At 48.0% G+C, this 19,543-nt stretch overlaps 2 protein-coding genes across 5 annotated transcripts; both read right to left on the bottom strand.

Moving 5' to 3' along the window:
- Window positions 1–191: 191 nt before the first annotated feature.
- LOC110079248 (perilipin-3) lies at window positions 192–9,083 on the bottom strand. Of its 4 annotated transcripts, none has more exons than XM_072978130.2 (8): window positions 8,970–9,083; window positions 6,973–7,046; window positions 5,767–5,962; window positions 4,898–4,980; window positions 3,699–3,963; window positions 2,113–2,312; window positions 1,259–1,390; window positions 192–940 (listed from the first exon to the last, which is right to left on the bottom strand). In XM_072978130.2, exons 2-8 carry the CDS (start codon window positions 7,036–7,038, stop codon window positions 485–487), a joined length of 1,398 nt encoding a protein of 465 aa, XP_072834231.2. In that variant the 5' UTR covers window positions 7,039–7,046; window positions 8,970–9,083; the 3' UTR covers window positions 192–484. The 4 variants fall into 4 exon arrangements, with proteins under 4 accessions (XP_072834231.2, XP_072834233.2, XP_078234981.1 ...); XM_072978132.2 differs by having other exon boundaries at window positions 6,973–7,070; window positions 8,970–9,048; XM_078378855.1 differs by lacking the exon at window positions 8,970–9,083 and adding an exon at window positions 8,134–8,932.
- A 5,367-nt stretch (window positions 9,084–14,450) lies between these two features.
- LRG1 (leucine rich alpha-2-glycoprotein 1) lies at window positions 14,451–16,081 on the bottom strand. The gene has a single exon (XM_078378854.1). The coding sequence runs from the start codon at window positions 16,079–16,081 to the stop codon at window positions 15,083–15,085; it is 999 nt and encodes a 332-aa protein (XP_078234980.1). The 3' UTR covers window positions 14,451–15,082.
- Window positions 16,082–19,543: the final 3,462 nt, after the last annotated feature.

The raw sequence follows: 19,543 nt of genomic DNA, 5'->3' as shown, positions 1-19,543 counted from the left end.
TTCAGGCGTGCGGGCCAGCCGAAAGGGAGAACCCAGGATCCCAGCCCAAAAGATTGACGACGTTTCCATTGTGAGGCCCACACAACTGTGCCGTCACAGCGACAACCCCCCCCCCCCCGGTAAGAGAGAACCACTTTATTCCGTCTCTCCCGCCTCGCCAGTCGTGACGGAGAAAATGAGCTTCCAACGGGACCTCTTTCCTTCTTTATTCCAAGCGCGTTCCCCGCCGTCGGGACGGCCGCATCAGATCAAAAAGCAAGGGTGCCCCAGAAAACCGAGACTGTCGAGAAGGGCGGAAACTCTACGCCGCAGACCTCTTGAATCCAGGACATCTCACGAGTCTTGTGCTTTCCCCAGAATAAGCAGGATCCTGTTCTATAAAACTGCCTCACACACACACACACACACACACGCACACACACAAAACCCCCAAATCCCAGCGTTTCTGGGAGACACGCCAAGGTCTTGCAAGCGTCAGGTTCTTCTAAGGGTCCACCTGCAACTGGGAAGATTCGAACTCTGGACTGCCAGGTTTCCCCTCCGAGTTTTCCTGGCTCTCGAGACTCTCTCTGGCTTCCTTGTCGTCGCCGTCTTCGTGGCAGCCATGTGGGACCTCCAGGAGCTCCACCAGATTCGGGGCGAAGGGGCCCACCACCCAGGGGAGCGGCACGTTCCGGGCCACGTAGTCCACCATCTCGTCCACCGAGCCGCGGGCCTGGGCCAGCCGCTCCCGGCTCTGGGCCAAGAGGGCGGCCGGCACGTCGTGGAAGGAGTGGGCCGTGGCAAAGGAGGTGCGGAGGTCCTCCACGGTATGGCGGACGGACTGGGCCTTCTCTTGGACGCCGGCGGGGAGGCCTTGAACCCGGGACAGGAGGGTGGCAGAGGAGAGATGGAGCTGATGGGTGAGGCTGCGGAGCATGGCGAGAGTGCGGGACTCGACCTATGAGAGACGAGAAGAAGCAAAAGGGGTCGCAACCGAGACCACATTCTTCTCCTACAGCCTGCCCTTCCCCACCCTCAATAGGGACTAGAAACTTTAGAAAGAATCTAGAAACACCAAGAAGCCATCAACCGCGGCACAGCACGGTGCCAGAGGATTTCACCAGCGGACGGAAGCTCGGCGCTCTTCAGTGAAAGGGAGAAACCCCTGGTCGAGGTTCGGAGACACCAGAACCCACCAAAATAATAATAATAATAAAAATTAAATGGAGGGGAACTCCACAGCACCAGGGTAGGAAGAGGAAAAAAATGAAGCTACCTCTGGCTGCACCAGTGACTTCACCTCTTCCTCGCTCCCAGTTTGAGTCCGGTTCCACTCCAGATACATCTGGTGGAGCTTCTCCTGACTGGCCTGGAGTTTCTCGCCCATCCCTCCTTTGACATGTTCCATCTGAGAACGAGGACAAAAAGGGGTGGAGGGCTTAAAAATCAAAATCTCTCCTTCGTTCCCCGGGGGCCATCTTTTAAGAAACAGGAGATCGCAGCGGAGGGAGAGCTAAGCAAAACACTTCTCCAGGTCGGATGCTCTCCCGCCGTCATCAAGGAAGGTGATCACCCACTATCTGGGAAGCCTGGGTCAATAGTTTAATATCGAGGACCTCCCTTATCCACTGTTTCACTTATCTGTGACCTCAAAATTTTTAAAAGTATTCAAAGAAAAGAAAAAACCAGCAATCTGTATCTCCATGATGTAACGACCAGAACTGGCCACTAAAAAGGAGCAAGAGACCATGATGTGAACAGGGTTTCCTATTATCCGCTGTTTTTGGCATCTGCGGAGGGCTCAGAACCGATCCCCCACACATATGGGGTAGCCTGCTGGGTTTCCCAGCTAGCAGCTCATTTTCGTTCCTTTCTAAGACGACACATGTCTCCCTTCAAACCAAATCTTTGTTTTTCCTTCGGTGGACTAAACAGGTGTATCAATGTTTCAGGGGTGGAGGTCTCCGGCTGCAAGGGTCAGAGGTTGGGAGTTTGAATACCCTACCCCCCAAACTGGGCTTCCTCGACCGGGGTTGGACTGGATGATCTCTCAGGTCCCTTCCAGAGGGAGGGAGGGAGGGAGGGAGGGAAGAAGGAGTTAAAGACGGAGTGCTTTTCTTTCACCCTTACCAGCTCAAGGGTCTGATGAAGCTTGGCGAGGGTCTCTTCGGTGCCACGCTTGGCGTCTTTCAGCTTGGCGAGGGAATGCTGGAAGGCCCGGTGGCGGAGCTTGGCCGAGAGGGAGCCCAGCCGGACAAAATAGCTGCGTTGCTCCTTCTGCTGCTCCACGGTGGCCCCCTCAAAGCCCTCCACCGAGGTGGCCAGTTGGGCTAAAGGAGAAAAGCAGAATATGGATCGAGAAGCCACTTTTTTCCCCTTGCGAGGGCTTATTTTCTCTGTTTCCCCCCTCCCACTTCAAAGCTGGGGGTGGGGAAAATCCGATTATTCCAAAATATTCCGGGGCAGGCAACCTTCATTTCTCTCCCACGGGCGTCCCTAGAAAGCCTTGCTCCCCAAGACTACCGGGGTGGACGCGGGGAGACGCATCCGTTCCAGCTCAGCAGGTGGAAAACAGGTGCTGGCCTCTGCTATGTTTTCGTGCTAAAACACCCGCCCGCAGGTAAGTCGCCCAAGAAACGGGTTTGAGAGCATAACCTGCAAAATTATGCCGTCAGTTATTTTTAAAATTATTATTAATTTCATTTTTTAAAAAATTCCAAAACAAATACAAAAATAGAAAATACTTACTAATACAATTTAAAACGGGGTCCTTTGGAGCAATACTTTTATTACGAACCTCCTTTCCAAAATTGTATTGATTGTTGCTTAGAGGTTTCCCCCTTTCCTTTCACTAAGACAAATTCAATAAATCTACCCCAAATCTACCCCAAATACCATAAAAATATTTACACTTATTTCCCCTCTTTTCAGTAGTCAACTTCATTATACCAACTTCATTATATTTCATTATACCTCTAATTTAATATCATTTTTATCTTTCCAGAATCTAGCTATTAATATTCTATTTATTTATTATTTATTTATTTATTGGACTTATATACCGCCCCACAGCGCTACAAGCCCTCTCCGGGCGGTTTACAATTTTTAATTATACAGGCTACACATTGCCCCCCCCCAGCAAGCTGGGTACTCATTTTACCGACCTCGGAAGGATGGAAGGCTGAGTCAACCTTGAGCCGGCCACCTGGGATTTGAACCCCAGGCCGTGAGCACAGTTTTAGCTGCAGTACAGCGTTTTAACCACTGCGCCACGACGCTCATATTCTAGCACTTGTCAAAAGATTAGAAATCAATTCCTTTGAGCAATAATCAAGGTCTATCTCATAAAAAACCGACAGCAAAGCGATTTTAGAATTAAGTTCGATATCTTTTTCCAAATATATCACATATTTTTTTAAAAAACCCAATTCCCCAAAATTTCTGAATCAATTTTACACTCCCACCACATATGACAGTATGTGCCAATTTCTTCATCACATTTCCAACAGGCCTTAGAATAGCCTGAATTTATTATTTATTTCACCCACGCCGGCAATTCTGAATGGCCTCGGCCTCCTCACAAACTGGCCCCTTTGGGTGGCGATGGGCCACAGGGCCCATCATCCCCCGTCAAGCTTAGCTGGATGTGATGGGTTCTGTAGTCCAGAACACTCAGCAGGCGCAAGAGGAAGGAGATAAAAGCAAGGTCTACCCACCGAGCTCCTGATCCGTCATGGGAAGGTAATGGTCCACCAGTTCTTCGGACTTCCCCAACATGGCCTCCATGCCGGTAGCCACCAGCTGGCCCACCCGGGACCCCAGGACGGTGTTCACACCGCCTTGCACGGCTCCCTTGGCTAAACCTACGACTCCGCTCACGCCACTGGTGACAGCCCCTTTGGCCCCGTTGACGGTAAGGGAGACCACGTCCCGGGCCCCCGTGACTCCGGCAGAGACTAACTCCTTGGTATCAGCCACCACCTAGAAAATCACAAAGGGGGAACTGAGTCACAAACGCACGTTACTTTTCACCCGAGACAATTAGGTTCCCTCCCAAAACTCCTAACAGATTGTCTTCTACAAGACATTTCACGAACAAAATATTTCCGATTTATGGCAACCCTAAAGATTTCCAAGCCATGCAAAATGTTCAAAGGCTGTCTTCCCATCACCACCTCCCAGGGAGTTTCCATGACTGAGTGAGGATCCGAATTCAGGTCCCGAGTCCTAGTCCGACACTCCATCTACTACATCACGCCTCGTGACGGGTACACTTTATTCAGATTTTTTTAAGGAGAGAGAAATGACAACTCACAAATTCCTTTTAAGAGAGCCCTGTTTCTAGATACAGAATGTGCATCTTGTCTACCCCAGTATTTTTCCCTTTTTTCTCTCACCTTTTATTTTTTCCACCTGCTATAAGAGACTTACATCGTTGATTCCACCTTGCCAAGTTCTGGGAAGCAAGGCTTTAGCACACTTTGAGACCTTGTGAATCATTCATGTTTCTAGTCCTTAAGGCTGAGAATCCAGATTTGTAAAATGTGCCCCCACCACCAAGCCTTGGCGCTGTGGAAGCAGTACAGTGGTGCCTCGCATAACAATCGCTTCGTTTTACAATGAAATCGCTTTGCGACGCATTTTTTGCGATCACAAAAGTGATCGCTTTGCGATGTTCCCTATGGGGGAATTTTGCTTTGCGATGATTGGTTCCCCTGCTTCGCAAAATGATGATTTTTAATAGCCGATTGGTGGTTTCAAAATGGCCGCCCACTGTGTTTAAGGACGGATTCCTCGCTTACCAGGCAGCGAAAATGGCCGCACTATGGAGGATCTTGAAGGGGTTTCAATGCATTTCTATGGGCTTTTTAATATCGCATAGTGACGTTTTCGTTCTGAAGCAATTTTTGCTAACCTTCTCAGACGGCTGCTGCAAGACGGGCAGATTTTCCTCAAGCTTATCCAGGCCCCGACAGGCGTATTCGTTGGCCATTGCAACTGGAGAGACAGACAGAAATCAGGTTTGGATTAAAAACAGGGAGAATGAACAATTCATTACAACCCAGGACGATCAATCTAAACCACTTCTGCACCACTTTGTCCGAGACGTAAGTGGACTTCAGTGCCTTCAGAAACTGCAAAAATACCCTTGAGATGCTAGTCCTCATGGCTGTTGAGGACCCTTTTTTTTTAAAGGACAGCCAACCCTTTCTCAGGGGGACTGAGGACAGCTTCCTGGCCATAAAATAACACCCAGTGTAAAACCACACAGGTCCACAAAACCCACGCTCCAAATACCGGGAAAATAAATCAATTTCTAAAAGGCCGCAGCTACTCCCGGCTGAAACTTTTAGGTCCAACAGGTCTTCTTGAATCGGGACCCGCAAACAGATTTAGGGTAATAAAAGCTGGACAAACCAATGGGGACAAAAGACGAGGAAAGACTCTCTTAATCCTACCAAAAGCGTGTGCAAAATTAGGCGGCCCACATCCAATGACTTCACAAGGAGATTCATTATTTATTAGTTTCTATTTGTTGGTTTCATTTTGAGCCGCGCACCAAGGTTATGGGGTAAAGACGCCGCCCCCCCCACCCTGCGCCAGCTCACACCACCCGCGAGGACGGCACGGGGTAAAGATCCGGCTGAAAGCCGGGACGGATTCCCCCATGCCCGAACCTCCCACTGGACAAGAGCGGGCTCCCAAAATCCTGCCCCTCTGTTTGGGGTAGGAAAGCTAGCTGGGGGGGGATCCAGGGGACCCCGGAAATGTGGGTCGACCCACTCTGAGGCTCCAGCTTGTTCAGGAGCGGCTGAGCCCCGGAGACGGCAGCAGCCGTGACGGTCCGGACCCCTTTCTCGGCCACGTCGCAGACAGATTTCAAGAGGGGATGGTTCTCCTTGGTGGACGCGTACGCCGTGAAGACCATGTCGTAAGTGGAGCTGACCAGAGGCAGGCCGGCCACCCGGCTCACGACGTTCTAGCCAAGAAAGAGGGTGGGGAAAAAATAAAATAAAATGCAGAATTAGACATGCAACAGGACCGGATGCCAAACAATCGGAAGGATTTTCGCCCCCCCCCCCGAGACCAAAATCTCCTTTACAAGCTCATCAAAGGGGAACCACCTAGAAGTGGGCAGAGTTAACGGCAGCGGGAGAGGTCAAAACCAAATAGGATAGTAAGTCATCATCCTTCCCCATTGGGGAAGTTTCCCAATTTGGACATTATTATTGTTGTTGTTGTTGTTTGGGAGGGTCGGTTCACTGCGCAAAAGTTTTGAGGGGAGATGCGCTGAATCCGTGCCAGGTTTCACTCCGAACTTTGACAAAGTGGCACTCCAGTTTGTGTATTTATTGACTTGATTTTACATCCCAGCTTTCCGCCACGAAAAGGGCCACAGGACAGGGTCACCCGTGGCTACAAGTGTTTCGAATCACAACCAATGAAGACATTGCCATAAACATTTTTAAAAGAAAAGAATGATTTGTGGAATTATTTTAAGAATTCAAGTAAAGAGGGATGCTTGAAGTAGAATTCAAATCATTACCCTCCCCGGGAGAAAACATTCAAAACAAGCAGAAGGAGCGAGAAAGCAAGCAGAAAATATTAAGCCCCTTGTTCAACTACAAATCCCATCATTCCTTAAGAATGACAAACTACAAAGCCCATTGTTCCCTACACATGGCAAAGGACAAACCCCACCAGATTCTTTAAAAGGGTGCTGTGATGTTGAAAGTGGTACGATTAGGGGAGCAAGGGATTTGAATCCAGCACCCCTATTGAAAATATCTGAAATAAATATTTGAAATACATTATTCAGATCAATTCTGAATATAAATGCACTGGATTTTGCTTGAATTGTGGTTTAAGAATTTTGGGTTTGTTTGATGGAAAACGTTGTTATGTTTTTAAGGCAGGGAAACCAAACGGCATTCCATTTTCCCTGGATTCCCCCCCCCCCCGCCCTTCCAAATCTTAAAAGAATCCTACCTGCTCTTCGGCTTCTGTGCCTTCAGGGGTGGTTTCGCACCCGGCGCCGCTTTCGTCCGACGACATGATGCTGACTAACAGAGGAAAGAAACAGAAGCCTGTACGAACATCACAGGTTTTCAATGACCACACAGTTAGCTTATGGAACTCTCCGACACATGATATTGGGGGGAGAGAGACAGCTGCCGTCAGATGGACCCGTTGTTGGCCTTCGGTTTCAGCGTGATTTTTCCCCGTTGCTTTTAAAACAAATCTCTCTCTCTTAAGACGAGGGTTGCCGTGCTAACCCCTAGACCACACTGTCTCCCGTCTTAAGTTTGGGGTCAAACTTTGAGAAAGAAGGGGGGACAAATAAAACAAGCCACGTAAGCATCAAAGGAAAGCACCCGAGTCTATTTAGGGAGCTACTTTTAGCCTAGATGGCTCTCTGCCACCGGCTCAGAGGTTAACCGGGATTCCGGAAAGGCTGCAGATCGATCTGTCAGGTTTTCCCGCAAGGTTGGGGAGGGAAAAAAAAAACAGGTTCTCAGGTTTTCAACTTAAGCAAGCTTCCCCCTACAGTTTTGTGCCCAGAAATCCCTATATACTTTCCAAATTCTTTTTTTTTTTTAAGTTTACAAGGGGCACCCTCTGCCATCCTTTTATAAGCCTGTGTCATTGGGCTTTTAAGTTTCTAGGCCTCATGGAGGTGCTTGAATGGTTGGGTGCTAAACCAGACTCTGCCTGGATTTAAACCTTAACCTTCCTCTCCATTGGCGAAGGCCATAGAAAACGCAGGAGAAAAGCGAGGTGAAAAATATTTTGAACACAGAAATGGACTAATTATTAACCAAATTTCACAGGAATCAAAAGACCTTTGCAGGTATCAAAGGCACGGCTGGTCTGTAAGAGCGAAGCAGAGGTTGGGGCTTCGAATCCCCTCCTTGACAGGGGCTGGACTGGATGATCTCTTGGGTCCCTTCCACTTCTGTCATTCCATTATTAAAGGCCTAGCTGGCCAGCTCTGGGGTTGAGGTTTCTGGCTGCAGAGCAGGAGGCTGGGAGTTCAAATCCCCCACTGGACCTCCCTAACAGGGGCTGGACTAGATGTTCTTTAAGGGTCCCTAAGTATTAAGACGATGATTATTACATCAAATAAAATAAAAGGGTGCCGTGCTTCACCTTCCTCCGCTCTTCCCTTCTCCTGCTGTTCTTCTCTAAGCTTGGAAACATTTAGGAACTTCCACATAGGCGTAAATAAATAAATTGTAAAAGAGAGAGAGAGAGATTGTAAACAGTATACATTATTGTTACGGAGTAAGTTTGTTGCCACAACATAAAAAGAAACGGTGTTGTGTTTCAGGCCCTGGAATCAACATTGTTGTTGTTTTTTTAGCTCCACAATGGCCACGGGAATGGATTTGAGGACCTGAAAGCTGATTTAAGTGGCTGCTGTTGTTGGAATTTTTTTTTTTTGAAAAAAATATGAAATAAAATAATAAGGATTCCAGAGTCTTAACACTCTGGCTAAAAAGAAAGAAAGGGGCGTTTCCAAGCCTGGCAACTCCCGTCCAGGTTTTGCAATCGGGCAAACAGACGCCGACACACGCACGTCCCCCTCCGGATGAATCAGGCGGGCGGGATTCGAACACACGCCAAATACAGAGATTCGCACACACACCCGGCCACCCCTATTCAAAAAAAAGGGGGGGATCGCCAAAGTCCCTCCTCTTTCAGAGGGACCCTTCGAACTCAGGAGCTGGGCGCCCCGCTCCGAAGCGAACCCGGATGCCCTCTCCTTCCCCAAGTTACTTTTTCCAAACTCGAGACAAACTCCTCCGCCTTCCCCGCCCCCACCTCCAGTAACGTCAAACCCCCCCCCTCCCGGTGCCTCCGGGGAAAGTAACTTTTTAAAACTAAAACCCCCCACCTTTCCGGGAACGCATGCACGGGATGGGGGGGCGTTTTGGAAAGAACGAACCACGCAAGTTTAATTAATTAAAACGCGTTACTCTCACCTCCGGGCTCCTTCCTCGGGCTTTGATCGCTTGGATTGGAACCGCAGCCCCGGCGGGGGAGGGGCCGGCCGCCGGGGGTGGGGGCGGAGTTAGAACGCCGAACTTCCCTCCTCTGCAGCGCGCCGCGGCCAATCCGAAGGGAGGAGGGCTGGGCCGCAGCCAATGGCCGGCCACGGAACGCAGAGCCGGGCGGGGCCAGAACGTCGCGTTGCAAAAGGAACCGCGCACACGCGCGAATGGGTTCTATGGTCTCTACACGTGGTTGGGAGTGGTCGTGGGTATGCGGATTTCTGGGGAGGGAAGCCAGGAATAAGGGAGTGGGTTGAATTACAAGGACGTCCGAGGCTAGATTTATTTACTTGCTTGCTGGGGGAAAGTTTACTTATTTATTTAAAATATTTTTCTTACCCCACCTATTTATTTATTTATTTATTTATTTATTTATTTATTTATTTATTTATTTATTTATTTATTTATTTATTTATTTATTTATTTTCTTCACCCCGCCTTTCTCCTTAAAAGGGACCGAAGGGGGTTTACAATACATTAAGACGGGATATTTAAAGCAAAACAACAACAGCATGAAAAAATATTTTCAAAGAATCCAACACCACTGTGAGAAATGGTCGGCAAAAACACATTTACTGTAAAAGAAATAAGGTACCGCGATCCATTAAAAAAAAGCCCCACCCAGGCAGCCAATCACACAGGGAAAGCTTGTCAGAAAAGGAAAGTTTCCTTGGCTTGCTTGTGGAAGGACAGCCAAGAAGGTGCCAAGCTGGCTTCCAGTGGGAGAGAGTTCCAAAGGTTGGGAGCAAAAAGATAAAGCCCTTTCCTGTGTCCCCATCAGAGGCCCCTGTGAAGGTGGTGGGACCGAGAGAACGGTGTACTTGATGGGAGTAGGAAAAGAGGAAGAGACCAAGTGTGAGATGGACTGATGCCATAAAGGAAGCCACAACTTTAAATTTGCAAGGACTGAGCCAGGGCAGTTAATAAGTGGACATTGTGGAGGTCACGTCCATAGGGCCACCATAAGTCAGAAGCGACTTGATGGTGCCCAGCAAACATTTACAAACGTCCCTTCCACTAAAAATCAACACCCAAAGCAGTTAGGCTATATGTAACAGAATAAAAATAGGTAAAACTTACAAAATCGTACAACCAAGAAAAGCCAACTCCATCATAAAAGCCTTAAAATCAACTCGTTGAATTTAAAAGAATAGATTATTTGAAATAGTTTTTCTCTCTCTCTCCAATGGGATAAAGAACAATTATTTCCTAATTCCCACCCTGTTAGGGGAAAGATTTGAACCTGGGGCCTCCCATTTGTGCCCTAGTACTGAGTTATTGTCCCTTGAGCATCAACAAAGACGCTAGTCCTCATTGTTCGGAATTAAGGGTTAATTTAAATAAGAACATGCCTGCGGTCTGCGAATCAAATTCCAGACTGGAGTTGATCCACCTGTAAAATAGGGTGGACGAACCGGGACAGAAAGAATTAAAAACCGACCCAACTGGATATTAAAGTCACAACATGTTTTCGTTAATAAATCTTAACCAGCGCGCATGAGAAAGAACTTCCGGCTTCTCAAGAAAAGGGCTTCTGCCTTTGATTTATAATCTCATGTTCCCAGAGAACTGGTCGGCCGGGTTTAAGTCATAATAAAAATAGAGATTGGGGGAAGAAAGAAAGAAAATAAATGACATGGTGCCACTTTTTAAAGAGCTGCGCACAGCTCTCACCGCTAAGGGCCGCATAACGGCTCGGCGAATGGGCCTAAATCCGAGGGCGCGGCTCGCATTGTTTTGAGTTGGCGCTAATTCGCCATTTGCATCCCGGATTTGCTCGCGATGAGGAATATGAACATTAACTGGGTCCTTTGCACGTACTGTGACCAATATAATATAATATGGCTTTCATGGCCATAAATTTTCGTTGTGCATCCAGTTGACCAATGCAGAACTGGGTACGACTTTGGCCTCACCGAGAATAATGTTTATATTCCCTTTTCCCCCTCTTGGCCACCTCTCGTGCACCCTCGTCTCTCGGTCCACAAACCCCAGCAAGATCTAATTTTATTTAGACTTCTCACCGAGGAGCATCCAGGCCCTGCTTCTCTCTGCAAGCCCCCATTTCCATGCGCCGTGCGCGGCCTTGCGTCTCCATGGCAACGCCCCGGGATGCAGGCAGCAAATAAAGGAATCTGGGTTTCATTCTGTACTTATAGTCCTTTGTGTGTGCCCATAAATGGGTGCTGAGTCCCACTTTTTATTTTTTATTCTTGCCAGGGAGGGTTAAACCCTGCTGCATTATAATTGGGGGCTTTTCAGGAGGTGGGGCAAAAACATTTTAAATAAAGAAAATATGCAGCTGGTGAATCAAGGTTTCGGGGGGGTGGGGTGGGGGGAACCGAGCGAGGAAGCCCTGGAGAATGGACTTATTCAGAAAGAGAGACATCATATGCATTTATTTTTTCCAGAACAATTCAAAAATAAATAAATAATAAAATAAATAAAATGTGCCTTAATGTGCTTTCCCATCAGCTATGCAAAGACAGATTGCTGTATTGTATAAATATTTATGGAAATATTCAGGCCGCTATCTAGTGGATGATTAACTTATACGGATACTCTAAATATTTATTTTATTTGTCGATAATTTTCTAATGCATTTCTCTCTGCTTGTTTAACTTTATTTGTTTGATAGCCGTGTTAGGAACCAGCTCGGCATATTTATGCTCATTTTATTTCAAACCCTTCTGTTTGCGTGGGTGGCAGTCGAAGGGCTTAAATATTTTCGTTGCATTGCATTTTATTTTACTGCCATTCGGCTTTTCCTGCAAAAGCTGGGGTTCAGACGATAACAATAATAAAGGAAGAAATGCTGAATATGATATGTACAGAAAGTGCTATTGGGGTGTCCAGGTTCACAAAAAAGTGGTCTGAATTTCCATGCTTTTAGGGGTTTGACTTTACCCATACATTCTTGCTTTAAGTCTGATTTTGTTGGTCCCACACACACACACATTTGGGCCTTATTATGATGATTGTAATGGGAAATGACAGCATGTCTTCTCTTAGGAAATCTTACCAGGCCCCGTTGGCGTTTAGGACCATTTCCAGATGGATATTCATCTCCTGCCCGCTGGGCTACGATCGGTGATTGGGCATGGCATCCCGGCTGGTTCTCCAGCCCACGAATGGTGGGGACACGCCAACCCTGCGAGGCGTCTGGCGCCCGACGCATGTGGCAGATGCTCGTTCCAGCTGCCCGAAGGTTGGGGGTGTGTGATAGCAAACAGCTGCTGTTTCGGCGTCTCCGAGGAGCGTGGCATCCTCGCCAAGCGGCTCTGGGAACACCAGGTGGTTGCCAGGAGGCGTTTAAGGGTGTCACAGAACCCTTTCCCAGAGGGGAATTTCTCTGCTCGCATCGGGATCTCTGATCTGCCACGCTGGGTGGAGATTCCAGCACCGTGGAGGTTGGGGTCTCGAAATCTACCCAGGGTTTCACTCCGAACTTTAGACCAGCTATCTATGGGGCCAAACCTCTCAGAGGGGATAAATGCTAGCTTCTGCCCCGGAGTGACAGTGCCCGCTCTCAAAGCCAAGCTTCTGGTCCTCATGGTGCTCAAGGAAATTAAAATAGGGGGGAAAGGGGGAGATTCATTTTGGGAGGCGCTCCCCAGATGGTGTGGATGCCAAACTGTGCCAACCTCTGGTGTCAGAGGCTTAGCTGGTTTGGGGATAATGCCCTTCGTAGGGGTCACCAGTGCTCCCCCCCCTGCCCCGGGCCAAGCTCTGATGCCAGGCCTTGGATATTCAGGAGCAAAAAGTTTAGCAGAAAACGTGATTATTATTTTTTTGAAAAAAGTCTCCAGCCTTTCCTGTCCTGCTCACAGTCTTTTTTCCCTCCCTTTGGCTTCCTCGCTGTGCTGTGCGATTCTTCATCTTATTTTTTCCCATTTACAGCAGCATCTTATTTAAGGAAAGGAAGAGGGAGTCGGGGAATCAAACCACCCAAAACATGCACATTTTTTTGGTTTATTTTTTAAAGCCAGGACAAAAACACTATGCAGGAGGGCTTTGCACATTGGTTTTATTGCTGTATTAAATCACACGAAATGGCCCGGCATCCTTAAGCAATTGGGTTTAATTTAAAACTTCTACGGGAGCGCAACTCTGCCATAAATTTCTGGGGCTGGTCAGAAACGAGGGACGTGATGCGTTTTCTTACCAATTAAGAGCCGGAAGGCGGTAGGAGGAGAAGCGAGGAAAAGAAGCAAAGAAATGAAACCAAGCATCAACCCCCTACCTATTCCAATAGCAATTAGTAGGTAGTTAATTTTGCTTCATCTGCAAAGAACATTTGGCTGTTTGTATCCAGAACAGAGTCATGGAGGGTCTAAGGATACATTATAGGCAGCTCGTCGTGAAGGGAAGGACTTCCTTAAATGCTGGAAGCATCTGATTCTCCTGAAACACTCTCCATCCCTTGTTTTGTGAAGTGGTAAGCACAATTAAAATAGTATTGAATCTGCTTTAATTGTGTACAGTATTTGCAGGCACAGTCATGGTTTTATCTTAGTAGTTAGACTTCTAAGCCCCTGGTTTTTCCTACAGGATGTTCTGGGTTCAAATTATGATATCCCCAGATATGACTGGAAATGGCTCCTGCTTGAATCCACTCAGGGCTCCTGCCTGTTGGGTGTAGACCCAACCTGCAACTCTCGAAATGTCCTTGGATTACATCTCCCATCTGCCTCCAGCTGGGTGCTCGGAGATGGAATATAACGATTTATGGATCTTTTGGGATGAACAATATTGACCTAGAAATGGTCCTTTTTCAAGCTGGGGAAACCAGGAACTGGTCCATCACGCTTAGCCTGGCCTCGAGGGACCATAAAACAGCCATCCATCTACCCAGCCATCCAGCTGGACGACACACCCACGCTTTTGAGTCATACCGCCCCTAATTAATTGTTTAACGAGGACCTGAAGGGGACTGAAAGTAGTTATCTGGAAATGTTGAGCGGGGGGGGGGACGGGGGATGACCAAACCAGATCATCCTGGTCTGGAGACCCGGATTAAGACATACATCAACCCTCAAATCTTTATGGATGGGCTGGGCTGTGGGTTGGTGTCCGAACTTCCATTTTGCATGCAGAAGGCCAATTGGTTCGCATTGAAATGTTTGGTGAAAACACAAGGAGAAACAGGTTTTTGAGATCTAGGACAGCCATCAAGAAACCTAGCCTTCGGCATGGCTGTGATGTTATCGTGTGTTTAGACAACTCACACACAAAGCCTTCAAAGTATTATATATATATTTTTATAATGGCCCTCAGCCATCCAGGCTGTGAGGAGCATCACACTTAACAACCGCTATGCAGGGTTTTGTATACAGCGCGATCTGTTTGATCTCTCCAGTGGAGCGATCATTTTTCTTTTTGCCACAGAGGCCGACAAAATCTCCAAAAGAATTATCTTTTTTTTCCTCCTTTTTTTATTGAATAGGCAAGCAAGATTATAAGCAACAATATTTTCTCTTTTTAAAAAAAAAGGCAAAACGGACCATACACGCAGCAGGCCGCGAAATCTTAATAATGAAACGAAGCCGTCTCGAGAAATGCAGACTTAAAGGACTTAATAGTATAGGATACAACTTCATGAAACAGATGCAGAGCTGCCAAAGTCTGACAAACTTGAAGAATACAGTGTAAGCTGTCGATACATTGATTTTAAGCGTCCGCTTACCCAAGCAGGAATGAAAATAAAAGATGGACCATCTTGAAAAACGTCCATTCTGTGGACGCCAAACAGGCTTGAGACGCTGAGGTGGAGAACGACAGTAAGACCCCTGTATCCGCGGGGGATCCATTCCAAATGCCCCCGCGGATGCTCAAAAATGTGGATAATAGCAAACACAACTATAATAGTGAATCGTAAACAGAGCACGGTCTCTGGCGCTCACTATGGTAAATTCATCTTTAGGAATCTATATTTCTAGGATTTTTCTTTTAATAATTTTAGATTGGGGGGTGTAAGCAAATTAGTGGATACTGATCCTGCGGATACAGGGGTCCTACATTACCGCAATGTGCCTCTTGATGATTTAGCAGGAACCGAAGTCGTCCGGTTTGAGAGAAGCAATCTCCCGGCCTTTCAGTTTATTTGGGGAGGCACAGATTGTGCTCTTCCTGGAGAGGAGGTTGATGGAACGGGACTTCACCCAATCCAGGAGGGCCTTCATGCGACAGTCACAGACCCACAGGTTCTCCGAGAGATCGAGGCTCATTTCGGTGACTTGGTCCGAGAATTCTGGGTCGAGGGAGGTGAGCCGGTTCTGGGAGAGGTCGAGCATCTCTAAGAAGTCCAAGGACTGAAAAATCTTGGCCGGGAGGTTGGCCAAGCTGTTGTTCTGCAGGAAGACGAACTGGAGGTTGGGAACGGCCCGGAAGGTCTTCTCCTGAACGGTCTGGATGTGGTTGCCTTCGAGGTTCAAGCCGGTCAGGGAGGCCAGGCCAGCAAAAATCCTCGGGGAGAGCTCCTGGAGGCGGTTGTAGGAGAGGTCGAGACTGGTCAAGTTCCCCAGGGTGTCGAAGCAGAACGGGGGCAATTCTGCCAGGAGGTTCTCGGAGAGGTCCAGGAACTGAAGCTGGCGGAGGGTTTCGAACCACACGGAGCGGAGGACGGCCAGCCGGTTGCCCTTCAGAGCCACGTGCTTCAAGGCGGTGTTGTTGCGGAAGATGCCCGGCGGTAGATCTCGGAGAAGGTTGTTGCTGAGGTCCACGGCCTGCAGCTTCGGCAGATAACGGAAGAGGCTGTTCGGGAGCGTCTTCAGCTTGTTGTTGGACAGATGGAGTTCCTGGAGGTCGGGAAGCGCCCGGAGGGAGTCCACCCCAATGATGGAGACGTTGGTGAACTCCACGGTAATGAGCCTGGTTTGTTTGGGGAACCCGGACGGGAACTCGCTCAGGGTCGGAGAGGAGCAGATGAACTCCGTGATGTTTTTCAGATCTGGCATCGGAGGGCAAGGCAGGGCCCGGAGGCAGCCGCAGTGGAGGGAGATCACGAAGGCCGTGAGAAGGATCGTCGGCATTGGGCGCTTCATGGTGGGATGTCTGCAGAAACGCAGGGAGAAGAGAGAGAGAGAGTGACCGTCATGACCTGGGTCTTTGGAGAAGAGGTGCCCGACGGAGGCAGGTGACTGAGGACCGTTTCATGAGGACAGGGAGTCTGCTCCGGGTTTGATGCTGAACTGTGATTTCGCCAAACTGTTGTCAGATGATAGAACCTCTCTCCGTCCATCATCAGCTCCTTCCTTCCTTCCTTCCTTCCTTCCTTCCTTCCTTCCTTCCTTCCTTCCTTCCTTCCTTCCTTCCTTCCTTCCTTCCTTCCTTCCTTCCTTCCTTCCTTCCTTCCTTCCTCATCCATGTCACTCTCATCTTCTCCATCCCTCCCTCCCTCCCTTCCTTCTTTCCTTCCTATTTTGCATGCAAGCTTTTAAAGGCGTGTGGCTCATCAGTCGTCCTGTTAAGCTGGCTGTGTGGATCTTTTCACTTAGATAATTACACTATAATAATCTTAGAACTGCAGAGCTGGAAGGGACCCTGAAGGATCATCCAGTCCAGCCCCTCTCAAAGAGGCACTGTGAGGGATTCAAACTCCCAGCCGCTGGCTCGGCAGCCATGGAGACCTCCACAGCCCTGAACTATTTAACAGCCCTCCCTTTTTAAAAGTCTCTCAGGATAGGGGGGGGGGAACCCCTCATTTAAACCCTTGTTGATCTGCAGCCATCGATATAAGCACTGTAGAGACCATGCCATCAACATAACACAGCTTTTTAAGCCTCCTTTTCAAGTCCACCCTTTAATTCACAATCATGAGGACTAGAGGCTTGGGTTTATCATTTTTAGGGCAAGCAGCACAGCCCAGAGCTGGTAGAAAGGTGCAGGGGGATGCTTTGCCCCAAAGCGGATGAGCGTCATGGCAGGATTAGGTCTCTGGCTGCAGAGTCTGAGGTTGGGAGTCCGATTCCCCCCAACTGGGCCTCATTGACAGGGGCTGGACTGGATGATCTTTAGGGTCCCTCCAAGCTCTGCCGTTTCAAGATTGTTTAGGCACCTTTCACATCCCAAAGACTGCCACAATCTGGATTGCCCAGCGCTCAGTTTAAAAGTTGTAGCCCCTTCCAGGCCACGCTGGCGCCCTCAGTTTTCCGCTCAGGAGAAAAGCAGGCTGGCGGGCTGTGGGATCTGAGATCCGAGTGCGAATTTAGAAGGCTGCCTGTCAAACACCTTGTCTTTAACCCCTGAGCTGCCTAGGGTTGCTCTGTTTCCTGCTGCGCTTCAATGCCAGAGGGGAATATTGAAGGAAACTGGAGCCGGATGAGAGCCCAGAGGGCAAAAATAACACTCACCCAAAGGTCTGCTTCTTTCTCCGCACCGAATCCGTAACACCTTCTCTTCCTCTGGGTGCTCTGTGCACCGGCGGGAATCGGGTCTTAAACCTTTCCCGTATCAGGAAGATCAGCTCCAGGGGAGGGCTCCCCGCAGGCTAAAAAGCCAGCTTTTCTCGTAAATGCCCTCAGGAGGTCACACCTCGCTGGTTGCGACACCGGATTACAAAACAAATTTTGCCCAACTTCCCCAAAATATGATCGGCCCGTCTCCAGGCAAAGGGCATGGCTGATCAACGATACCGCCGTCCAGCCGGACTTCCTGGTCGGACACAAAGCCTGTCCCCCCCCCCCTCCCAAAAAAGACTCTATTTTGGGAAGTGGCCAAAAGCAAACAGAGAGAGGGGATTTCGGGTCACGGGGCTGCAAAACCATCCTCAGAAGGGGGGGACAGGAGGTCATGTCATCTGGGGGCCCCCCCAGATGATGACTCTGCAAGCAACAGAAGAGTCTGAACCGGTTGGATATTCAAATGCAAGGGGAATGGCTCAATAACTGTTCTTTTTTTTAATTGTTTGGGGATTTTATTTAAATCCAACTGGCCTTCCCGAGAGTTCCTTCGGCGTCCTGGGACGAACAGGTCAGCCGGGACTCGTCTGTGAGTTTAATCTGGATCTCGCTTGACCTCAAACATGCTCAAAAGGGGTCTCTTGTTGCAACCACCCTCCGAGGTAGGCCAGGTAGAGAGAAAAGGAGCAGCTGGAGGCAAGATTGAAAGCTTAGGTCTCTTGCTGTGGAGCCAGAGGCTGGGAGGTCGAATCCCTCACTGGGCCTCCTGGACACGGGTTGGACCGGATGACCTTTAGGGGCCCCTTCCAGCTCTGCCATTCTAAGATGATTCTTCCCACCGGGGAGGATGGATGGCTTCGTTGCCTTGGAGCCGTCAAGAGTAACGAACCCGATGAGTGGAGTTGACCAGACCCACGTCAGCCGTCAAGAGGGTCTACACACCTGAGGCTGGGAGTTTGAATCCCACAGTGGGCCTCCCTGACAGGGGCTAGACTGGATGATCCTTAGGGGTCCCTTCTGGCTCTGCCATTCCAAGAGGATGATGCTGATACATGGGGCTCTCCGAGGCACAGTCTGACACTATAACCACTACACAGCACTGCACATTTCAGGTGACCCAAACCTTTATTTGGAAGATAGAATTCAGAGTCAGTTGTGGGAGAAGAAGAGCTATTTTCTCTCTGTCCCTTTTCATCTTGCCTTTTTGTTCATTTAATTTTGCTGAGACAAGCCACAGTCGGTCTTTCTCAGCATGTCACCGACATTTAAAGGGGGTGGGGAGGGAAGAAAGGGAAAGAAAGACAGATAAAAAGCATAATATTATGGCATTTTAAAGGCTAACAGACATTTCGGTGTAGACTAATGGAAATGAATCAAACATAGACAGATAAAGAGATGGGAGATAAATAAATGGAGAATAAAAAGCAAAAATAATTCTCATATCTATCTATCTATCTATCTATCTATCTATCTATCTATCTATCTATCTATCTATCTATCTATCTATCTATCTATCTATCTATCTATCTATCTATCTATCTATCTATCTATCTATCTATCTATCTATCTATCTATCTATCCTTTTAATATTTGCATACTTCCTGTTTTTCAGGTCTTAAATACAGTATTGTCATCTTGTGATGCAACCCCCTTTAGGTCCTTTTTTAAGGAGAAAGGGTAAAAACATTTTTTAAAAACCAGTCTATAAAACTATCTATTCCTTGTTTATCTATCTCTCTATTTATTGGTCTGCTCATTTTTCTGTTTACTTCATTTAGCTCACACAGGAATAAATTGGTTCGCCTCTCATGTCCCACCATCTGCACCTTTCAAACGTTTCAGTTATTTTTAGGGCTTCTTTTAAAGAATTCTTTGGCTTGGGTTTTCTTATTTTCATATCACTGTGTTATACTTTAGGATTTGATTTCTTTATATCATTTTTGTTCTTTGGTGTTGTGAGCCACCTAGAGTGGCCCTCGGCCTGATGGACGGTATATAAATTGATTGATTGATTGAATGAATGAATGTTTTGCTCCCATTTTTAAATTTGTCCTTTTCTTGTTCTCCCACCTTTCAGGACAAAGTTTATATACAAAGCACTCCACG

The sequence above is a fragment of the Pogona vitticeps genome, chromosome 7, assembly GCF_051106095.1.
Source record: "Pogona vitticeps strain Pit_001003342236 chromosome 7, PviZW2.1, whole genome shotgun sequence".
NCBI lineage: Eukaryota > Metazoa > Chordata > Lepidosauria > Squamata > Agamidae > Pogona > Pogona vitticeps.
This window is presented reverse-complemented; position numbering and strand designations above follow the sequence as displayed.

Bases quoted from the DNA above. Each gene is read 5' to 3' on its own strand.
- LOC110079248 (XM_078378855.1), bottom strand. From the start codon at position 8,200: ATGTGGAAGTTCCTAAATGTTTCCAAGCTTAGAGAAGAACAGCAGGAG. The intron at 7,047-8,133 runs GTGAAGCACGGC...TTCCTCTGTTAG, and splicing joins GAAGGGAAGAGCGGAGGAAG to TCAGCATCATGTCGTCGGAC. The intron at 941-1,258 runs GTAGCTTCATTT...CGTCTCTCATAG, and splicing joins AGTCACTGGTGCAGCCAGAG to GTCGAGTCCCGCACTCTCGC.
- LRG1 (XM_078378854.1), bottom strand. From the start codon at position 16,081: ATGAAGCGCCCAATGCCGACGATCCTTCTCACGGCCTTCGTGATCTCC.